This window comes from Pantherophis guttatus, chromosome 2, assembly GCF_059756535.1.
Source record: "Pantherophis guttatus breed Tessera chromosome 2, ASM5975653v1, whole genome shotgun sequence".
Lineage (NCBI taxonomy): Eukaryota > Metazoa > Chordata > Lepidosauria > Squamata > Colubridae > Pantherophis > Pantherophis guttatus.
In genome coordinates, this window is record NC_142064.1 from 293,186,880 (window position 1) to 293,202,492 (window position 15,613).

The 15,613-nt window shown below is 49.9% G+C and overlaps 1 protein-coding gene across 1 annotated transcript; it reads left to right on the plus strand.

The window, feature by feature from the left end:
- Positions 1 to 1,907: 1,907 nt before the first annotated feature.
- LOC117656838 (rano class II histocompatibility antigen, A beta chain-like) lies at positions 1,908 to 10,062 on the plus strand. The gene is made up of 6 exons (XM_087885019.1): positions 1,908 to 2,042; positions 3,180 to 3,470; positions 8,170 to 8,451; positions 8,608 to 8,721; positions 8,957 to 8,980; positions 9,962 to 10,062. The coding sequence occupies exons 1-6, from the start codon at positions 1,958 to 1,960 to the stop codon at positions 9,973 to 9,975; spliced, it is 810 nt and encodes a 269-aa protein (XP_087741145.1). The 5' UTR covers positions 1,908 to 1,957; the 3' UTR covers positions 9,976 to 10,062.
- Positions 10,063 to 15,613: the final 5,551 nt, after the last annotated feature.

The following is a 15,613-nucleotide window of genomic DNA, read 5'->3' on the forward strand; positions in this document are numbered from 1 at the left end:
TTTGAGCCTCCCTCTCCCCATCGCCCTCCCCCCACCCGAAGCCTTCGGCCCTGTTATGAAATGGGGTTGAGGGGTACCCCCGGACCGTGAACCAGCTCATGAGCAAACACACTGAGACTGAAATAATTCTGACAGAGGCGTCTTGTGTAAAAATATAATTTACTTTAAAACATTTAAAAAGCACTATGTCTTTAAGAAAGCACATTAAAAACAAAGTCTTATCTGGGTATGTGAAGCAAGGCTATCTCCCTAGATTCCTCTCCCCAATACCGAAACAGCTCACAAGAGAATAAAGCTAACATGAAGATAAGCAGCTTCGGTGTCGATACATCATCAAGGTAATTGAAGTGGGGGCAGCACAAACTTCACAGCTAAAAGTCACCTGAAGTAAAAACAGTTCAAACAGCAAACGTAGCTTGAAGTGTGTGGGAGGAAGAATGTCCAGCAACAGCAGTCCCGATGATAGCTTGCGTGCTTCAAAACAGCAAAAGGCAAGCATCTGTAGGAGTTTCTCTGCAACAGTGTCTGGAGTCCTTATCTGTGCTTCTTCTCCCATCTGCGACGTTGCACTGAGCTCTGCTTGCAGCTTCCAGCAAGAGTTCTTGCATCTAGGTCTAAATCCAGGGTTTAGGCCCAAGTAGCAAGCGAAAAGGTCCTTGCTTATATGGGGAGTTAACCTGCAATTAACTAGGGCGGGGAAGGCTTGCAGGTAATTGCAAAGATGGCTTGATTGAAACCACACTGTTTGTGAGTAGGCAGGTAGCCACAGCAATCCTGGAAACACTCGTGACAGGCCCCCCCCAGCCCCTCCTGCATGAAGCATCATAAAAAGGAGCCTTTTGTTTTAGGGGCCTTCCTGTCCCACAGCCAAAATATCCAAATCTCATCACGATTCCACTCTAGAGCTGCACAACCAGATGGAAAAATTTCTTCCAAAATGTAACGTTATATATTTTTTTTTCTGCTGAAAGTAGAGATTGTGGTGCATTATGGGAGAAGATGTGGACGTTCTCCGAGGAAAGGAGCGGGAAGCGGAGGAGAAACGGCCGAACTTCATTCCGGGATCTTCATCCGGGGCTGCTTTGCAAGGAAAAGGGGGGTCCCGACCCACAGAAAGGAAGAGGGAGATTCCTTCACATTTGGGGTTGGGGAACCGGAAGGAGGTGCAGGGGAGACGCGTGTTGCAAGGAAGGAAAATCGCCCTTTTCTCTTGTGAAGCCAAGAGATCCCTACGGAGATTCCCCCGTGAAGGGGGGCGGGGTCTGGGGAGAGGATCTGGCTGGATTAGGAGAGATCTCTGCAGATTCCCTCTGCCTCTTCCTGCCTGGACTGTCAGCTGAGGGTTTTCCTGGCTTCCCTTCGGATTGGGGGGAGCGTGTGACCCCCAAGTCCCGGCTGGCTGTGGGGCTGCCCCTCCCCCCTTGTCATCCAGGGCAGCTGCTGGGGGTCCCTCCTCCCCTTCTGAGCCCCGAAGGACCCTCGAGCTCTGGATCCACTTTGCCCTTCTGGACTCTCGCCAGCTCCAGCTTAGGCTCCTTCTGGGCACGGTGGGAACTCAGAGGGCATCTAGTCCGCCCCTCCAGGCGCACAAAGAGGGATTGGAAGAGAATCCTGGGTGGGTGGGAAAAGGAAGTCCACCCTCCCCTCCGGAGCTGGCATGAAAGACCCTCTAGAATGCAGCCCCCCAAGAGTGAAATTATTCCCCCTCCCACTTTCTCCGCTTCTCTCTCTGCGCAGAACTCTCTCCTGCATCGGGCGAAGTCAAGGGAGGCTCTGCCCGGAGACCGATGACGCTGCAGAAGGGAGAATTCCCATTGGTCCTCCTGCTCTTCTGGACACTCCCAATTCCAAAGTCCGAGGAAAACTCCCCCCGCCCCCATCCAGATCCACCGTTTCCTCCTCTGGGGCTGGGAGCGTCTTTCTCCTCCCTCTTTGGGGGCGCTTGTGGGGAGCCTCCATGGCTTTGGCTGGGCTCCCCCTGATGCTGCTGCTGGGGGCGCTGGCCCGGATCCCCGGGAGCGAAGGGGGGGAGGAGACCCCCGGTAAGGAGGGGGCTGGAGGGGGCTGGGGGGAGGAGGGGGCTGGGAGGGACCCCCGGAGGAGGGAAAAAAGCTGCTGGGTCTCCAGAGCCTCCAACAGCCTCGATCTCTGCGTGGTCTCCTCCCCCTTTCTCTCCACATCTCCCCCAGGAGGACCCCTCCCCCCTTCCCCGACTGTAGCCGAAGCGGGGGTCTCAGCCGGCCCCCCTCTCGCCCCCCCCGCAGCGTCTAGGGGGGAGGGGGCTGCATGGAAAGAGGAAGGGGAGGAAAAGCGAAAGAGGGAAACTGAGGCATTTTCAGCCCTGAATCCCCAGAAGGGAAAAGAGGCATTTGAGCAAAAGTCTTTTCGCTTCTTCAGAAACTTCACTTTTTCTCCTGAATCTCAGATTTGAGGCTGTGAAGGTCAGGCAAGAGGGGGGCTTCGGGCCCTTCTGGGGAGCCTCTGAATTTGGGGAGGAGACCAAGAAGCCCCCACCCCCATAATCCCCCTGGAGGGGAGGGGGAGTACTGAGGGAGAAGGAGATTGGGGGCTCCCCTTTGTGAAGGGGGCTGGAGACCCTCCCTTTGAGGTGCAGGGGTGGCAGGGGGTCTTTTTGGGGAGGGGGAGAGGAAACGGGTGATCCCTGAGAATCCCCCAAAGGGAGGGAGTTGGGCTGAAGATTCGGGGGAAGAAGAAAAGCTGGGGGGACCCAGGGAAGGTGGGGGTTCGAATGGCTGGGTGACCCCAGGAGAGTCAGTCTAGATGTCCTCATTATGCCCCCTCCCCATATGCCCTCCCAAAGGAAGAGAGAGTGGGGGGTATGGACGTTACTTTCCCTCCAGCCCTCCCCCCCCAATTCCTGCCCCTTGAGATCCAACGTTTCCTGCAGAGAAGAGATCTGCCCGACCAGTTGAGCTTCTCCCTGCCTTTTTCCTCCCTGGGAGGCTGGAGGAGGTCCCTCCCCTCCCGCCTTTCTCCCCCCCCCCCAGGAAGCCTCCCTTCCTCTCTGGGACTGAGAGAGTTCCCTTTCCCTCCTCCAGGGGGCGTCTTCCTCCAGTCTCTCAGAGGGTCCCCTGCCACCCTCCCCCTCCTCCTCTGGGAGCGATGGGCCCTGGAGTCCCTCCTGACGCCCTTCCTTCCCCTCCTCCTCCCCCTCCCAGCCAATTTCCTGTACCAGTGGAAGCACGAGTGCCGCTTCCTCAACGGGACGCAGCGGGTGCGGTTCCTGCTCAGGTATTTCTACGACCGGCAGGAGATCGCCTTCTTCGACAGCGACCGCGGGAAGTTTGTGGCCGTCACTCCGTTGGGGCAGGCCGATGTGGACAAGTGGAACAGGGATGAGCACTTCATGCAGATCGTGAAGGCCCAAGTGGATTCCGTCTGCCGGATCAACTACCGGGCGTTGAACTTCGAGGCGGCCAAGGTGGAGGAGCGCCTGATTGGCCGGAGAGGTGAGTCTGGGAGGGAGGGCAGGAAGACCCCTTGCAGGGTTGAGCTGAGGAGTTTGTGCAGTTCCTGCATGATAAAGTCGCTCGGATTTGGGAAGGCTTGGACTCCAACTGGGTGAGTCCAGGGGGGGAGATGGGGGTAGGTCTTGAGAACATTATCTGGGAAGAGTTTGACCCTGTGGCTCCGAAGGACGTGGACAGGATTCTGGGCAGGCTTAGTGCCGCCACGTGTTTATTGGACCCGTGTCCCTCCTGGTTAGTACTGGCCGCCCGAGAGGTTACATGAGGCTGGCTCCAGGGGATTATAAATGCCTCTCTGAGTGAGGGGAGCTTTCCTGCCGCCTTGAAGGAGGCGGTGGTGAGGCCCTCCTCAAGAAGCCCACCCTGGACCCAGCTGAATTAGCCAACTATCGTCCAGTCTCCAACCTTCACTTTCTGGCGAAGGTTGTTGAGAGTGTGGTGGCACAACAGCTCCCCCAGTACCTGGATGAAGCTGTCTATCTGGACTCTTACCAGTTGGGCTTCAGACAGGGGTACAGCACGGAAACGGCATTGGTCGCATTGGTGGATGATCTCTGGAGGGCTCAGGACAGGGGTTGCTCCTCTGTTCTGTCCTATTAGATCTCTCAGCGGCTTTTGATACCATTGACCATGGTATCATGCTGCAGCGGTTGAGGGGGTTAGGAATAGGGAGCACCGTTCTGCGGTGGTTCTCCTCCTTCCTCTCCAACCACTCGCAGTTTGTGTTGGCAGGGGGGCAGAGGTCGACCTCGAGGCGCCTCGCATGGGGAGTGCCGCAAGGGTCGGTCCTCTCGGCCCTTCTGTTCAACATTTATGTGAAGCCGCTGGGTGAGATCATCCATGGTTTTAGGGTGAGGGTACATCAGTACGCTGATGACACTCATCTGTACATCTCCACCCCAACGAGGCCCTTGAAGTGATGTCCCGGTGCCTGGAGGCCGTATGGATCTGGATGGGGAGGAACAGGCTCAGGCTCAACCCATCCAAGACCGAGTGGCTGTGGTTTCCGACGTCCCGATATAGTCAGCTGGTGCCATCCCTGACTATTGGGGGCGAATCATTGGCCCCCACGGAAAGGGCTTGCAACTTGGGCATCCTCCTGGATTCACGGCTGTCTTTAGAAGAGCACTTCACGGCCGTGACCGGGAGGATTTTCTATCAGGTTCTCCTGATCCGCCAGTTGCAGCCCTTTCTAGATCGGGACGCCTTGCGCACGGTCACTCACGCCCTTGTCACCTCCCGTCTGGACTATTGTAATGCTCTCTACATGGGGCTCCCCTTGAAGAGCACTCGGAGGCTCCAACTGGTCCAGAATGCGGCCGCGCAGGTGGTTATGGGCGCACCTCGTTGTGCCCGCGTGACACCCCTCCTGCGCGAGCTGCCCTGGCTCCCAGTGGTCTTCCGGGTGCGATTCAAGGTGTTGGTTACCACCTTTAAAGCGCTCCATGGCATAGGACCCGGGTACCTACGAGACCGACTTCTGCCACCAATAGCCTCCCACCGTCCAGTTCGCTCCCACAGAGAGGGTCTCCTCAGGGTGCCATCAGCCAAGTTATGTCAGCTGGCGACACCCAGGGGGAGGGCCTTCTCTGTGGGAGCCCCAGCCCTGTGGAATGAACTGCCCCCGGAAATACGTAAGATCTCTGACCTCCGAGTTTTCCGCTGTGCTCTTAAGACCCTGCTCTTCCGACAGGCAGGGCTAGCTTCATAAATTGAGTTTTAAATTTGGAATTCTTAAATTTCTGGGGTTTTTTAGTTAATTGGCCTTAAATGTAATATTTTTAATAATTTTTTAAATTTAAATTGTGATTTTGTATTGTGTTTTTACTTGGCTGTACACCGCCCCGAGTCCTTCGGGAGAGGGGCGGTATAGAAATAAAATTATTCTATTCTATTCTATTCCCTGGGAGGGGGACACCAGAACCCCCCCTTTCATTTCATTCCTTGGGATCCTCCCGGATGGAGGTTTTACTCCTTATTTATTTATTTATTTATTTATTTATTTATTTATTTATTTATTTATTTATTCTGCAGTCTCAGATGGACAAAATCTTCTTCCCAGGCTCCAAACTCTCCTCCTGGGGCTCCTCCAGGTGCCGTCGGCCAAACAATGTCGACTGGCGGCCCCCAGGGGGAGAGCCTTCTCTGTGGGGGCACCTACGATCTGGAACGAGCTCCCCCCGGAGATACGGAGGATCCCGGATCTTCTCACCTTCCATCGCGCGCTTAAAACGTTTTTATTTCATCAAGCTGGCCTGGCCTAAATCTTCTCCTTTTTTAAATTTAAATTTTAAACACAAATTTTAATCTGTTTAATTATGGGGTATTTTAAAATTCAGCCAAATTATTTAATCCGTTTTAATCTATTTTAAATTTTGTTTCTCTGTGTTTTATCTTCTGGCTGTTCACCGGGCTGAGTCCTTCAGGAGAAGAGCGGTATAGAAATTTAATAAAATAAATAAATAAAATAAATTCTCTCTTCCAGATTCCTTCAATGTTGCCTACATTTCTTTTTCTACATTTTATTTCTTTCTGTAATAAAAATCTTCTATGTTTCTATCCACTGATGGGGTTTCAGAAGCCAAAAGCATTGCGGAAATCAAGGATTTTAGCTGCCCTTGTTGCTATTCGGCCTTTACAGAAAAATTATATTCCTTTATTCGAATCAGAGAAGTCTTGAAAGCATCATCACTTAAGAACTGGTTAAGTTTAATGTTCCCATTGTAACTCCAGAGATTCTCCAAAAATAACGTCTCACCATAGAATCCAATGAGATCTTTCTTCCATAAGAGGAAAACCTCCAGATCCTAAGAGAGAAAAGCCTCTTGGAGCATTTGCTCCTTCCGGAAATCACTGAATGTTTTAGGGGAACCAAAAGAGATTTTGCTCTCCGCGTATTCAGTCTGGAGGCAAAACTCATTTTCACTCCTAAATTCTTCCCTGCCAACCTGGGAGGATTTTCAGCTGCCACATAAGATGCATTTGGAAATGTTTTTACTACCAAAGAGGATATTTTCATGGAAATAATACTATTCAGCTGTTTAATTTCTTTCTGGATGATATTTAAAGTTTATTTTTCTCCTACAAACAGCCCAACATTCTTGTCATCTGGCACAGTACTTGAAATAATTCTCATTCCAATAATATTTAATATAGAAATTTCACCACTTTTATTCATTTATCTAGTGATTTTTGATAACCTCCGAAAGTGCCCCAAGTGCCAATTGTGTTGGTGTTGTGAGTGTGTCTCTTTTGTGGGCCTCTCAGGGCCTCCCTCCCTCCTCCCTCCTTTTGGGGGTCTCTGGGGGGGGATTTTCCCTTCAGGGAAAGGAGCTTCATCAGCTGCCCAAAGACTCCAAAGCCCATCCTCCCCTCCTCTTTTCCGCCCCCCCCCTCCTTCCTTCCTTCCTTCCTTTGGTTCAGGGACAGGACCAAAATCTCTGGATGGTTTGTTGCTTTAGGTACTCACAAGTTTTATCCACATAAATAGAATGCCTTTTTATTATAAATCCAAAACAGTGATCCTGAATTTCATTGTGATTCATATAATTTCTTCTACATCAAAAGTATTATTTTTACTTCCATGAAAATACTTCAGACAAGAGGCCAATAATTCTCCAGGGGTTCCTGTTCTTTCAATAAATATTCCGTGTATTTAAAGCCAATTGTTGGTGCAGCTCCAGTTTAGGAGACCTGAAATCACCGAATGTTTCTTGAGTCTCTTTGGGGGAATTTTCTCTTCCTTTTTCTTGGACTTCTGAGCTGACTTTTCTCTCCGGAGAGATCCGGGCGTCTCCTTCCCCTGAGAGGCCAAAGCTTTTCTCTGGCCACCAAGAGAGGCTCTCAACCTTCCCTCAACTCTCCCCACAATTAATTCAGCCTCCATTTCTCTGGGAAAAATCACTTCTGAGTCTTGTTTCGGTTGCCAGGGTTGCCAGGTGTCCACTATTTGAGCGGACAGTCCACTTTTTTCACATTATGTTCACTATTTTTTTTCACAAAATAGTGGACATTTTTTTTATTCATAAGCTTTATGCTGAAATGGTACGTAATCTAAAGTTGTACAGTCTAAGAGAATAAGGATATGAAAATCGCGTTTTGTCTTTTTTTTCGTAAGTTAGAATGAGACAAAAATCGAATGCTCATTGCAATAATCACATTTTACACCGCTAGGAGAGTGTCTCTAAGACTTTGGGTTGGTTGTGGCCACTTTGGCAAATAAATTTAATAAATAACTAAATTTACTAAACAACCAAACAAATGTTGTGGTATTACACCTAATTAAAAGTGTGGTTTCATTTTCAACGAGATCCCAAGAATCATCCGACTTGTGCTGCGTCTCTCCTTCCTGTTTTCTGCGTTATTTATTTCCATGTCCACCACATCTGGCAGAAGGTTCCTCCACCTCTGGGGCGTTTCCAGCTTTTATCCCAGTTGGACTTGCCTATTTGGGGAATTCTTTTTTGGAGACTGCAATTGGTCCCAATCAGGAAGGACTTAACGTTTTTCCCTTTTTCAGGATCCCTTTTAATTTCTTGCTGAAATTTACTTTGGAAGATGACTTAAAACACAGTATATTTTCAGGAGTGAAAAGGGATCTTGGCCTGAACTAACCAACTTGGTCTTCCATTCTGGGCCCTGTTGTGTCTCTCATGTGGCTCCTTCTCCTCCTTCCCTCCAGCCAAGCCCACCGTCTCCATCTCCCCCACCAAGATGGAGCCCTCTTCCCCCAACACCATCCTCCTCTGCACCGCGACCGGCTTTTACCCCGTGGAGATCGAGGTCCAGTGGCTGAAGAACGGGCAGCCGGAGGAGGAGGGCGTGGCCTTCGGGGAGGAGCTCCAGAACGGAGACTGGACCTACCAGCTCCAGGTGATGCTGGAGACCCAGCCCCAACGGGGGGATGTCTACGCTTGCAAGGTGGGGCATGCCAGTCTGGAGGCCCCCATCACCATCCAGTGGGGTAAGCCCCTCCCCTCCCTCCCCTCCTGGTCTATGGACCCCATCTTGCCCTGAGAAGGGGGAGGAACCCACCCCATTGGGAGAGCTGGAATGGACCCTCCTGGGGGAAGGTGGGCCTGATCCTCCTGCTCAGGTGAGGCTCCTTCTCCTTCCCCAGAGCCCCGTTCCTCCAGCTCTGCCAGGAGCAAACTCTGGACGGGGATCATGGGGGCCGTGATAGGAGTGGCCTTCCTGGCTGTGGGGCTCTTCTCCTACCTGAAGAGCAAGAAAGGTGAGTCTGGGGGGCTGGAGGAGAGGTTGTGGGGAGGGGACCCTCTAGGGGAGGCCTCTCCTCAAGCTTAGCAGGTGGCCAAGAGGGGCCCCTTGAGAAATACTAACATAAATTTGTTTTTGAGGTGATATTAAGGGAAGATCCCCCAAACTGTTATGGGCTATCGATGGGGAGGGGGAATCTCTGAGTCCTCCAGCCCACGAAGGTTTCTGATTGGGTCTTTTTCTCCTTCCAGCAACTCCCATCCAACCACCTGCAGGTGAGTTTCTCCTCTTCCTCCCTCATCTCAGGCCCTCCTACAAGTGGTTTTTTTTAATTCCTTAATTGTTCCTTTTTAAAAAAAAACATGCCTGAACAATATCTCCTTGCTTTGGATAGAGCAGATTTTTGGATTTGGGGCAGCTTTTCCTTACAAAGCTTTGAAAAAGTATTGCAATCAAAAACAAAAGCACACACAAATGCTAAAATCTTGCCCAGAATTTTTCCAAGTTTTGGGAAATTGCCAAAGGGAAGGTCGGGGCCATTCCTTTCCATTCCTCCCTTGGGGAGGGAACACCCCATGTTTACATGCCCCCATGCATTTTGTAAGCAACCCACCCATTCTGTTAGGCTCACTGTTCCCAACGGTATTCAGGGGACAAATTCCACCCCGTGGCTATTTTAAAAGGGGTGAATCCCGTGCTACTATGCACTGCGGTATTATAGGCCACTTCAGCAAATGGCAGGAGGTCTGCCCAGCTGAATTGCTGATAATTAACATGGCATCTCAGGTATTGACATCTCAGAGTCCCTTGGGAGTTGGGCGGCATAGAAATTTGATAAATTAAATTAAATTAAATTGTTCTATCATTACGTTAGCTCGTTCTACAGCTCCATTCGTACTCAGATGGAAGGGGTAGCTAAGCCCTTGAGATGACCCTCTCATCTTAATGAACTCCCTTCTTCCTGACCCCCCCTTCTCCTTGTGAGAATTCCCACAATTTCTGGCCAAGTGACTCCAGGCTCCCCCCTTTGCTGCCACCCCCATCGTAGCCCCGTCTTCTTTCTTCATATGAAGCATCCCAGCCTTTTCCTCCCTGAAATGGGCGGATTCTCTCTCTATGTGTCCCTGCCTATCAACCACCCCCCTGCAGTGTGGGCCTGCCTTGTGGGTGGGAGCTGAAAAGGAAGAAAAATATGTTATTTATAGTAAATGTTTCTCTTTATATTCTAATTTTCTTCCCCATCTTTTTTTCTACAGCACTCATGAATTAATCCTGCTCTCCAATGCAAAAGGATTTTTTTTCTTTAGTCGCTGATGACTCTTTGTCCTGTTTGCAACCTTTGAAAAATGGAGGCTGAAGGTGGCAGGTTTGGGCAAGGATGAGAATGTCAGCCTGGACCTTCTCCTGCTGAGACACATATAAACCCCAGCTTCCTTTCAGGGCCGCTCTTCCTTGTGAGGGAGGGGTGGAGACCATCTAAACCAGCGGTTCTCAACCTGGGGGTCACGACCCTTTTGGGGGTCGAACGGCCATTTCACAGGGGTCGCCAAAGCCTTCTCTCGCTCCCCCCCCAGGTCTTCACTCACCCTCACCCTCTGCCTCTGTTGGATCGCCAGTCGCTTACCCTGCCCACTCCCAATCTATTGCTGCCTCCTGAGTCCCAGCTGATGGCTAGAGTGAAACAAACCATTTAAATTCTTGCCGCGGGGCTTCAAAGGGCCGCCCTACAGCTGATCAGTGTTAAAAGAAAACAAATGAGTAGACCGGTGCCTGCAAAAATAGAAAAAAAACAGCCCCTTTCAGTTTACGCATAGGTTAATTACCATAAGTTGATTTGATCAGCATCCCGACTCTCAGCTGATTTGCTCTCAGCTGTTTTGCAGAGGGCTGTGTTGCTAGCTAGCTGCAAAGAGATAAATTCCTGGAGCAGATTTTTTTCCCCCTAGCTATGCTGAAAAAGCGAAACTGAAAGTAAAGCAGGGTCTTTGCTGCAATGTAACAAAATGAGGCAGAGAGAGATTTCTTTTTCTTTTTTTTCCTCACCAAAAAAGGTAGGTGCAAAACTGCAAACAATGGGAAATTTAGGGCAAAAGAGGAGGTTCAAGATTTTAAAACACAAAAGAAAAAAAGCTCTATTTAACTAGGGAATTATAATAATTGAGATACTATTAATTGTATATTGTGTTGAAGGCAGAAATGGTTAAGTTGTGGTTTGGAGGAATATATGGGGGAAATTATTTGGTTTATTATTATTGGTAAATATAATTAATTGATTTGTAAGAAATTGGATTGCATGGAAATAATTGGAATATTCATGTTCATATTGCACACTCCGGCCCCCAATGCGCGACTCGTGTCCGGGGTTGCACAGAGCCTCAGGTCCTGGGTCCGCGGCTGATGTTATGTAATGCCAGGGCGGTTGTTAATAAAGCCCCCTCATTTGTGATCTTATTTTGGAGGGGGGTGCGGACCTGGCAGGTATTACAGAAACCTGGTTGGGCCAAGGGGGGGGTCCCCCTCATCGAGATGTGTCCACCAGGTTTCCTTGCATTTCATCAGCCAAGGGCCCAGGGGAGGGGTGGAGGAGTGGTGGTGATTATTAGGGAAAGTCTTTGTCCGAGGAGACCACTGTTCCTCAGATAGCCGGATGCGAGTCCCTCTTTGTGAAGTGGGGCCGTGGGGTGCAGATGGGTTTGCTGACTACGTACCTAGCTCCCTGCCACGTGGCAGCGACCCTGCCCGAGCTACTCAACGTCATTGCCGGGGTGGCGGTTGATATCCCCAGACTTATTGTCATGGGGGATTTCAACCTTCCATCTGCAGATGAGGCATCTGAGGCAGCTCGGGAGTTCATGGCTTCCATGACGGCCATGGACCTGACCCAGTTAGTTCAAGGCCCAACTCACATAGGGGGACACACTCTGGACTTGATTTTTGTCTCTGGTCAGTGGTTGAATGATCTTGGTAGAGGGGACCTAGATATCAAACCCTTGTCATGGACAGATCGTTTGCTCCTCCACTTGGACTTTCCTACCGCTTTCCCCCGCCGCAGGGAGATGGAACCGACCAGATGGTTCCGTCCCAGGCGCCTGATGGACCCCGAAAGGTTCGTGACGGAGCTTGGGCCGTTTCCTGAGACTCTGGCACACGACTCGACTGAAGAGCTGGTGGCCGCCTGGGAGGGTGCGGCCGCCGGAGCTTTGGACCGCGTCGTGCCGTTGCGGCCTCTGACCCGATGCCGATCTCAATTGGCTCCTTGGTTCTCTGAGGAGCTGAGAGAGATGAAGCGTTGGAAAAGACGCCTAGAGAGCATTTGGAGGGCTAGTCAATCTGATTCCGACCGGACACAGGTGAGGTCTTATATCAAGACCTACCTAGTGGCGATAAAAGCGGCAAAATCTAACCATTTTTCCGCTCTTATCGCATCTGCAGAGAACCGCCCAGCCACCCTGTTCAGGGTGACCCACTCCCTTCTTCGGGGGGGAGTGTGGGAAGATTCCTTGCAGGGTCGTGCTGAGGATTTTGTGCAATTCCTGCATGATAAAGTCGCTCGGATTCGGGATGGCTTGGACTCCGATTGGATGAGTCCAGGGGAGGAGACGAGGGTAGGTCTTGAGAATGTTATCTGGGAGGAATTTGATCCTGTGGCTCCCGAGGATGTGGACAGGTTTCTGGGTAGGACTAGTGCCGCCACGTGTTTATTGGACCCGTGTCCCTCCTGGTTGGTACTGGCCTCCCGGGAGGTTACACGAGGCTGGCTCCAGGGAATTATAAGTGCGTCTCTGAGTGAGGGTGCCTTTCTTGCTGCCTTGAAAGAGGCGGTAGTGAGGCCCCTCCTCAAGAAGCCCACCCTGGACCCGGCTGAATTAGCCAACTACCGTCTGGTCTCCAACCTTCGTTTTGTGGTGAAGGTTGTTGAGAGCGTGGTTGCACGACAGCTTCCCCGGCACCTGGATGAAGCTATCTATCTGGACCCGTACCAGTTGGGCTTCAGACAGTGGTACAGCACAGAAACGGCATTGGTCGCGTTGGTGGATGATCTCTGGAGGGCTCGGGACAAGGGTTGCTCCTCTGTCCTGGTCCTATTAGATCTCTCAGCGGCTTTTGATACCATCGACCATGGTATCATGCTGCAGCGGTTGAGGGGGTTAGGAATAGGGGGCACCGTTCTGCGGTGGTTCTCCTCCTTCCTCTCTGACCGCTCGCAGTTTGTGTTGGCAGGGGGGCAGAGGTCGACCTCGAGGCGCCTCGCATGGGAAGTGCCGCAAGGGACGGTCCTCTCGCCCCTTCTGTTCAACATTTATGTGAAGCCGCTGGGTGAGATCATCCGTGGTTTTGGAGTGAAGTGTCATCCGTATGCTGATGATACTCAGCTGTACATCTCCACCCCAGACCACCCCAACTATGCCCTTGATGTGATGTCCCGCTGCCTGGAGGCCGTGCGGGTCTGGATGGGGAGGAACAGGCTCAGACTCAACCCTTCCAAGACCGAGTGGCTGTGGCTTCCGGCATCCTGATATAGTCAGCAGGTGCCATTGCTGACTATTGGGGGTGAATCTCTACCCCCACAGAGAGGGCTCACAATCTGGGTGTCCTCCTGGACGCACGGCTGTCTTTTGAAGAGCATATGACGGCCGTGGCCAGGGGGGCCTTTTATCAGGTTCGCCTGATTTGTCAGTTGCAGCCCTTTCTGCACCGGGATGCCTTGCACACGGTCACTCACGCCCTTGTCACCTCTAGGCTGGATGTAATGCTCTCTACATGGGGCTCCCCTTGAAGACCACTCGGAGGCTCCAACTGGTCCAGAATGCGGCCGCGCGGGTAGTTATGGGTGCAACTCGTTGTGCCCACATGTCACTCCTCCTGCGCGAGCTACACTGGCTCCCAGTGGTCTTCTGGGTGCGATTCAAGGTGTTGGTCACCACCTTTAAAGCGCTCCATGGCATAGGACCTGGGTACCTTCGAGACCGCTTTCTGCCACTGATAGCCTCCCACCGGCCAGTTCGCTCCCACAGAGAGGGTTTCCTCAGGGTGCCATCAGCCAAGTTATGTCGGCTGGCGACACCCAGGGGGAGGGCCTTCTCTGTGGGAGCCCCAGCCCTGTGGAATGAACTGCCCCCAGAAATTCGTAAGATCTCCGACCTCCGGGTATTTCGCTGTGCATTCAAGACCCTGTTGTTCCGCCAGGCCGGGCTATCAACATAATAATTTTAAATTGGGTGTTTTAAATTTCTGGGGTTTTAAATTGAGCCAAATTATTTAATAATTTTAAATTATTTTAATTGATGTTTGTCTTGTACTTTTAATAGGCTATACACTGCCCTGAGTCCTTCGGGAGAAGGGCGGTATAGAAATAAAATTATTCTTATTCTTATTCATATTGATTAATATACAAAAAAGATAGTTATATAACTAATTGATTTATATTAAAATGTTGAATTTGTATTAAACAACTGTATTACATAATTACATAATTAACCAACGTGAGGATGGATATAAAAATAGATGACAATGCGAAGGGGTATAATATAGAATAGAAGGGAAAAATTGAATTTGATTAAGATTAGAGATGAGGATGAAGGGTAATATTGGTTTTTAAAAAAAATAGATGAGGAATAAATATGGCAAAAAGGAAATATAGAAATTGTAAATTTAATTGAAATGACTAAACACTGTTTAAATTTGTGAACCGGCCAAATACTCTGTTCAAAGAAAATACATTGTATGTTTGTATGTGTGTTTCTAATTATTGCTATTTATTCATATTTGTTCTCTTTTATTCTTGAAAGTTTAACAATTCATTCTTTATCTTAATATCTTTATATTTGTTTGGGGTTGGCTTTCTTCCCTTTCATCTTTTTTATTGTACAGCAATCTTTCTCCTCAAACCTACCACCTCTCTCTTTTCTTTCCTTCTTACTTTCTCTTCCTCCCCCTCTTCTTCTCCTCCCTACTTCCTCTTCCTTTCTCCTTCTCCTCCTCTCTTCCTCCCTCTCTTACCCTCACTCCTACTCTAATTTCCCTTCCCTTCCTTCATCCCTCTCTATTGCTGTATCCTTTTATGCATATGGACTACTCAGAGGGCTGAAAAAGTTATTTCTGACTGGTCCTCGCACTTTTGACCAGTCCTCAAACTTACGACTGTCCTCACATTTTACATTTTTGCCCTATCTTGTCACCATGGTGAGCAGAAGCAGTTGTGAAATGAGTGACACGGTTGTTAAGAATGCTACAATGGGCATAAATGATGACCAGTCATAAGTGCGAAGACTGGTCAAAAGTGCGAGGACCTGTCAGAAATCACTTTTTTCAGCCCTTTGGGTAGTCCTTTTGTGCCCATGGACTACTCAGAGGGCTGAAAAAGTTATTTTTGACTGGTCGTCGCACTTTTGACCAGATCTCGAATTTACGACTGTCTTCACATTTTATGTTTTTTGCCCTATCTTATCACCATGGTAAAAAGAAGCAGTTGTGAAATGAGTGACATGGTTGTTAAGAATGCTGCATGGGCATAAATGTGAGGATGGTCATAAGTGTGAGGACCAGTCAAAAGTGCGAGGACCTGCCAGAAATGACTTTTTTCAGCGCTCTGAGTAGTCCCTATACACATAGCCATGGCCACCCGGTCACATGACCAGCTAGCCACAGCCACCCGGTCACATGACCTCCAAGCCACACCCACAAAATAAGCCACGCCCACAGAACCAGTAGTAAAAAATTTTAGAACCCACCCCTGGTTGGGGGTCACCACAACATGAGGAACTGTATTAAAGGGTCGCGGCATTAGGAAGGTTGAGAACCACTGACATAAACTGTTGCAGTTTTTCCTGCTCCGGCTTTTCCTTATTTAAAGTTACCAAAAGTTATTTCTTTAGTAAATTTGCAATAATTGCTGGGTACTATTAATT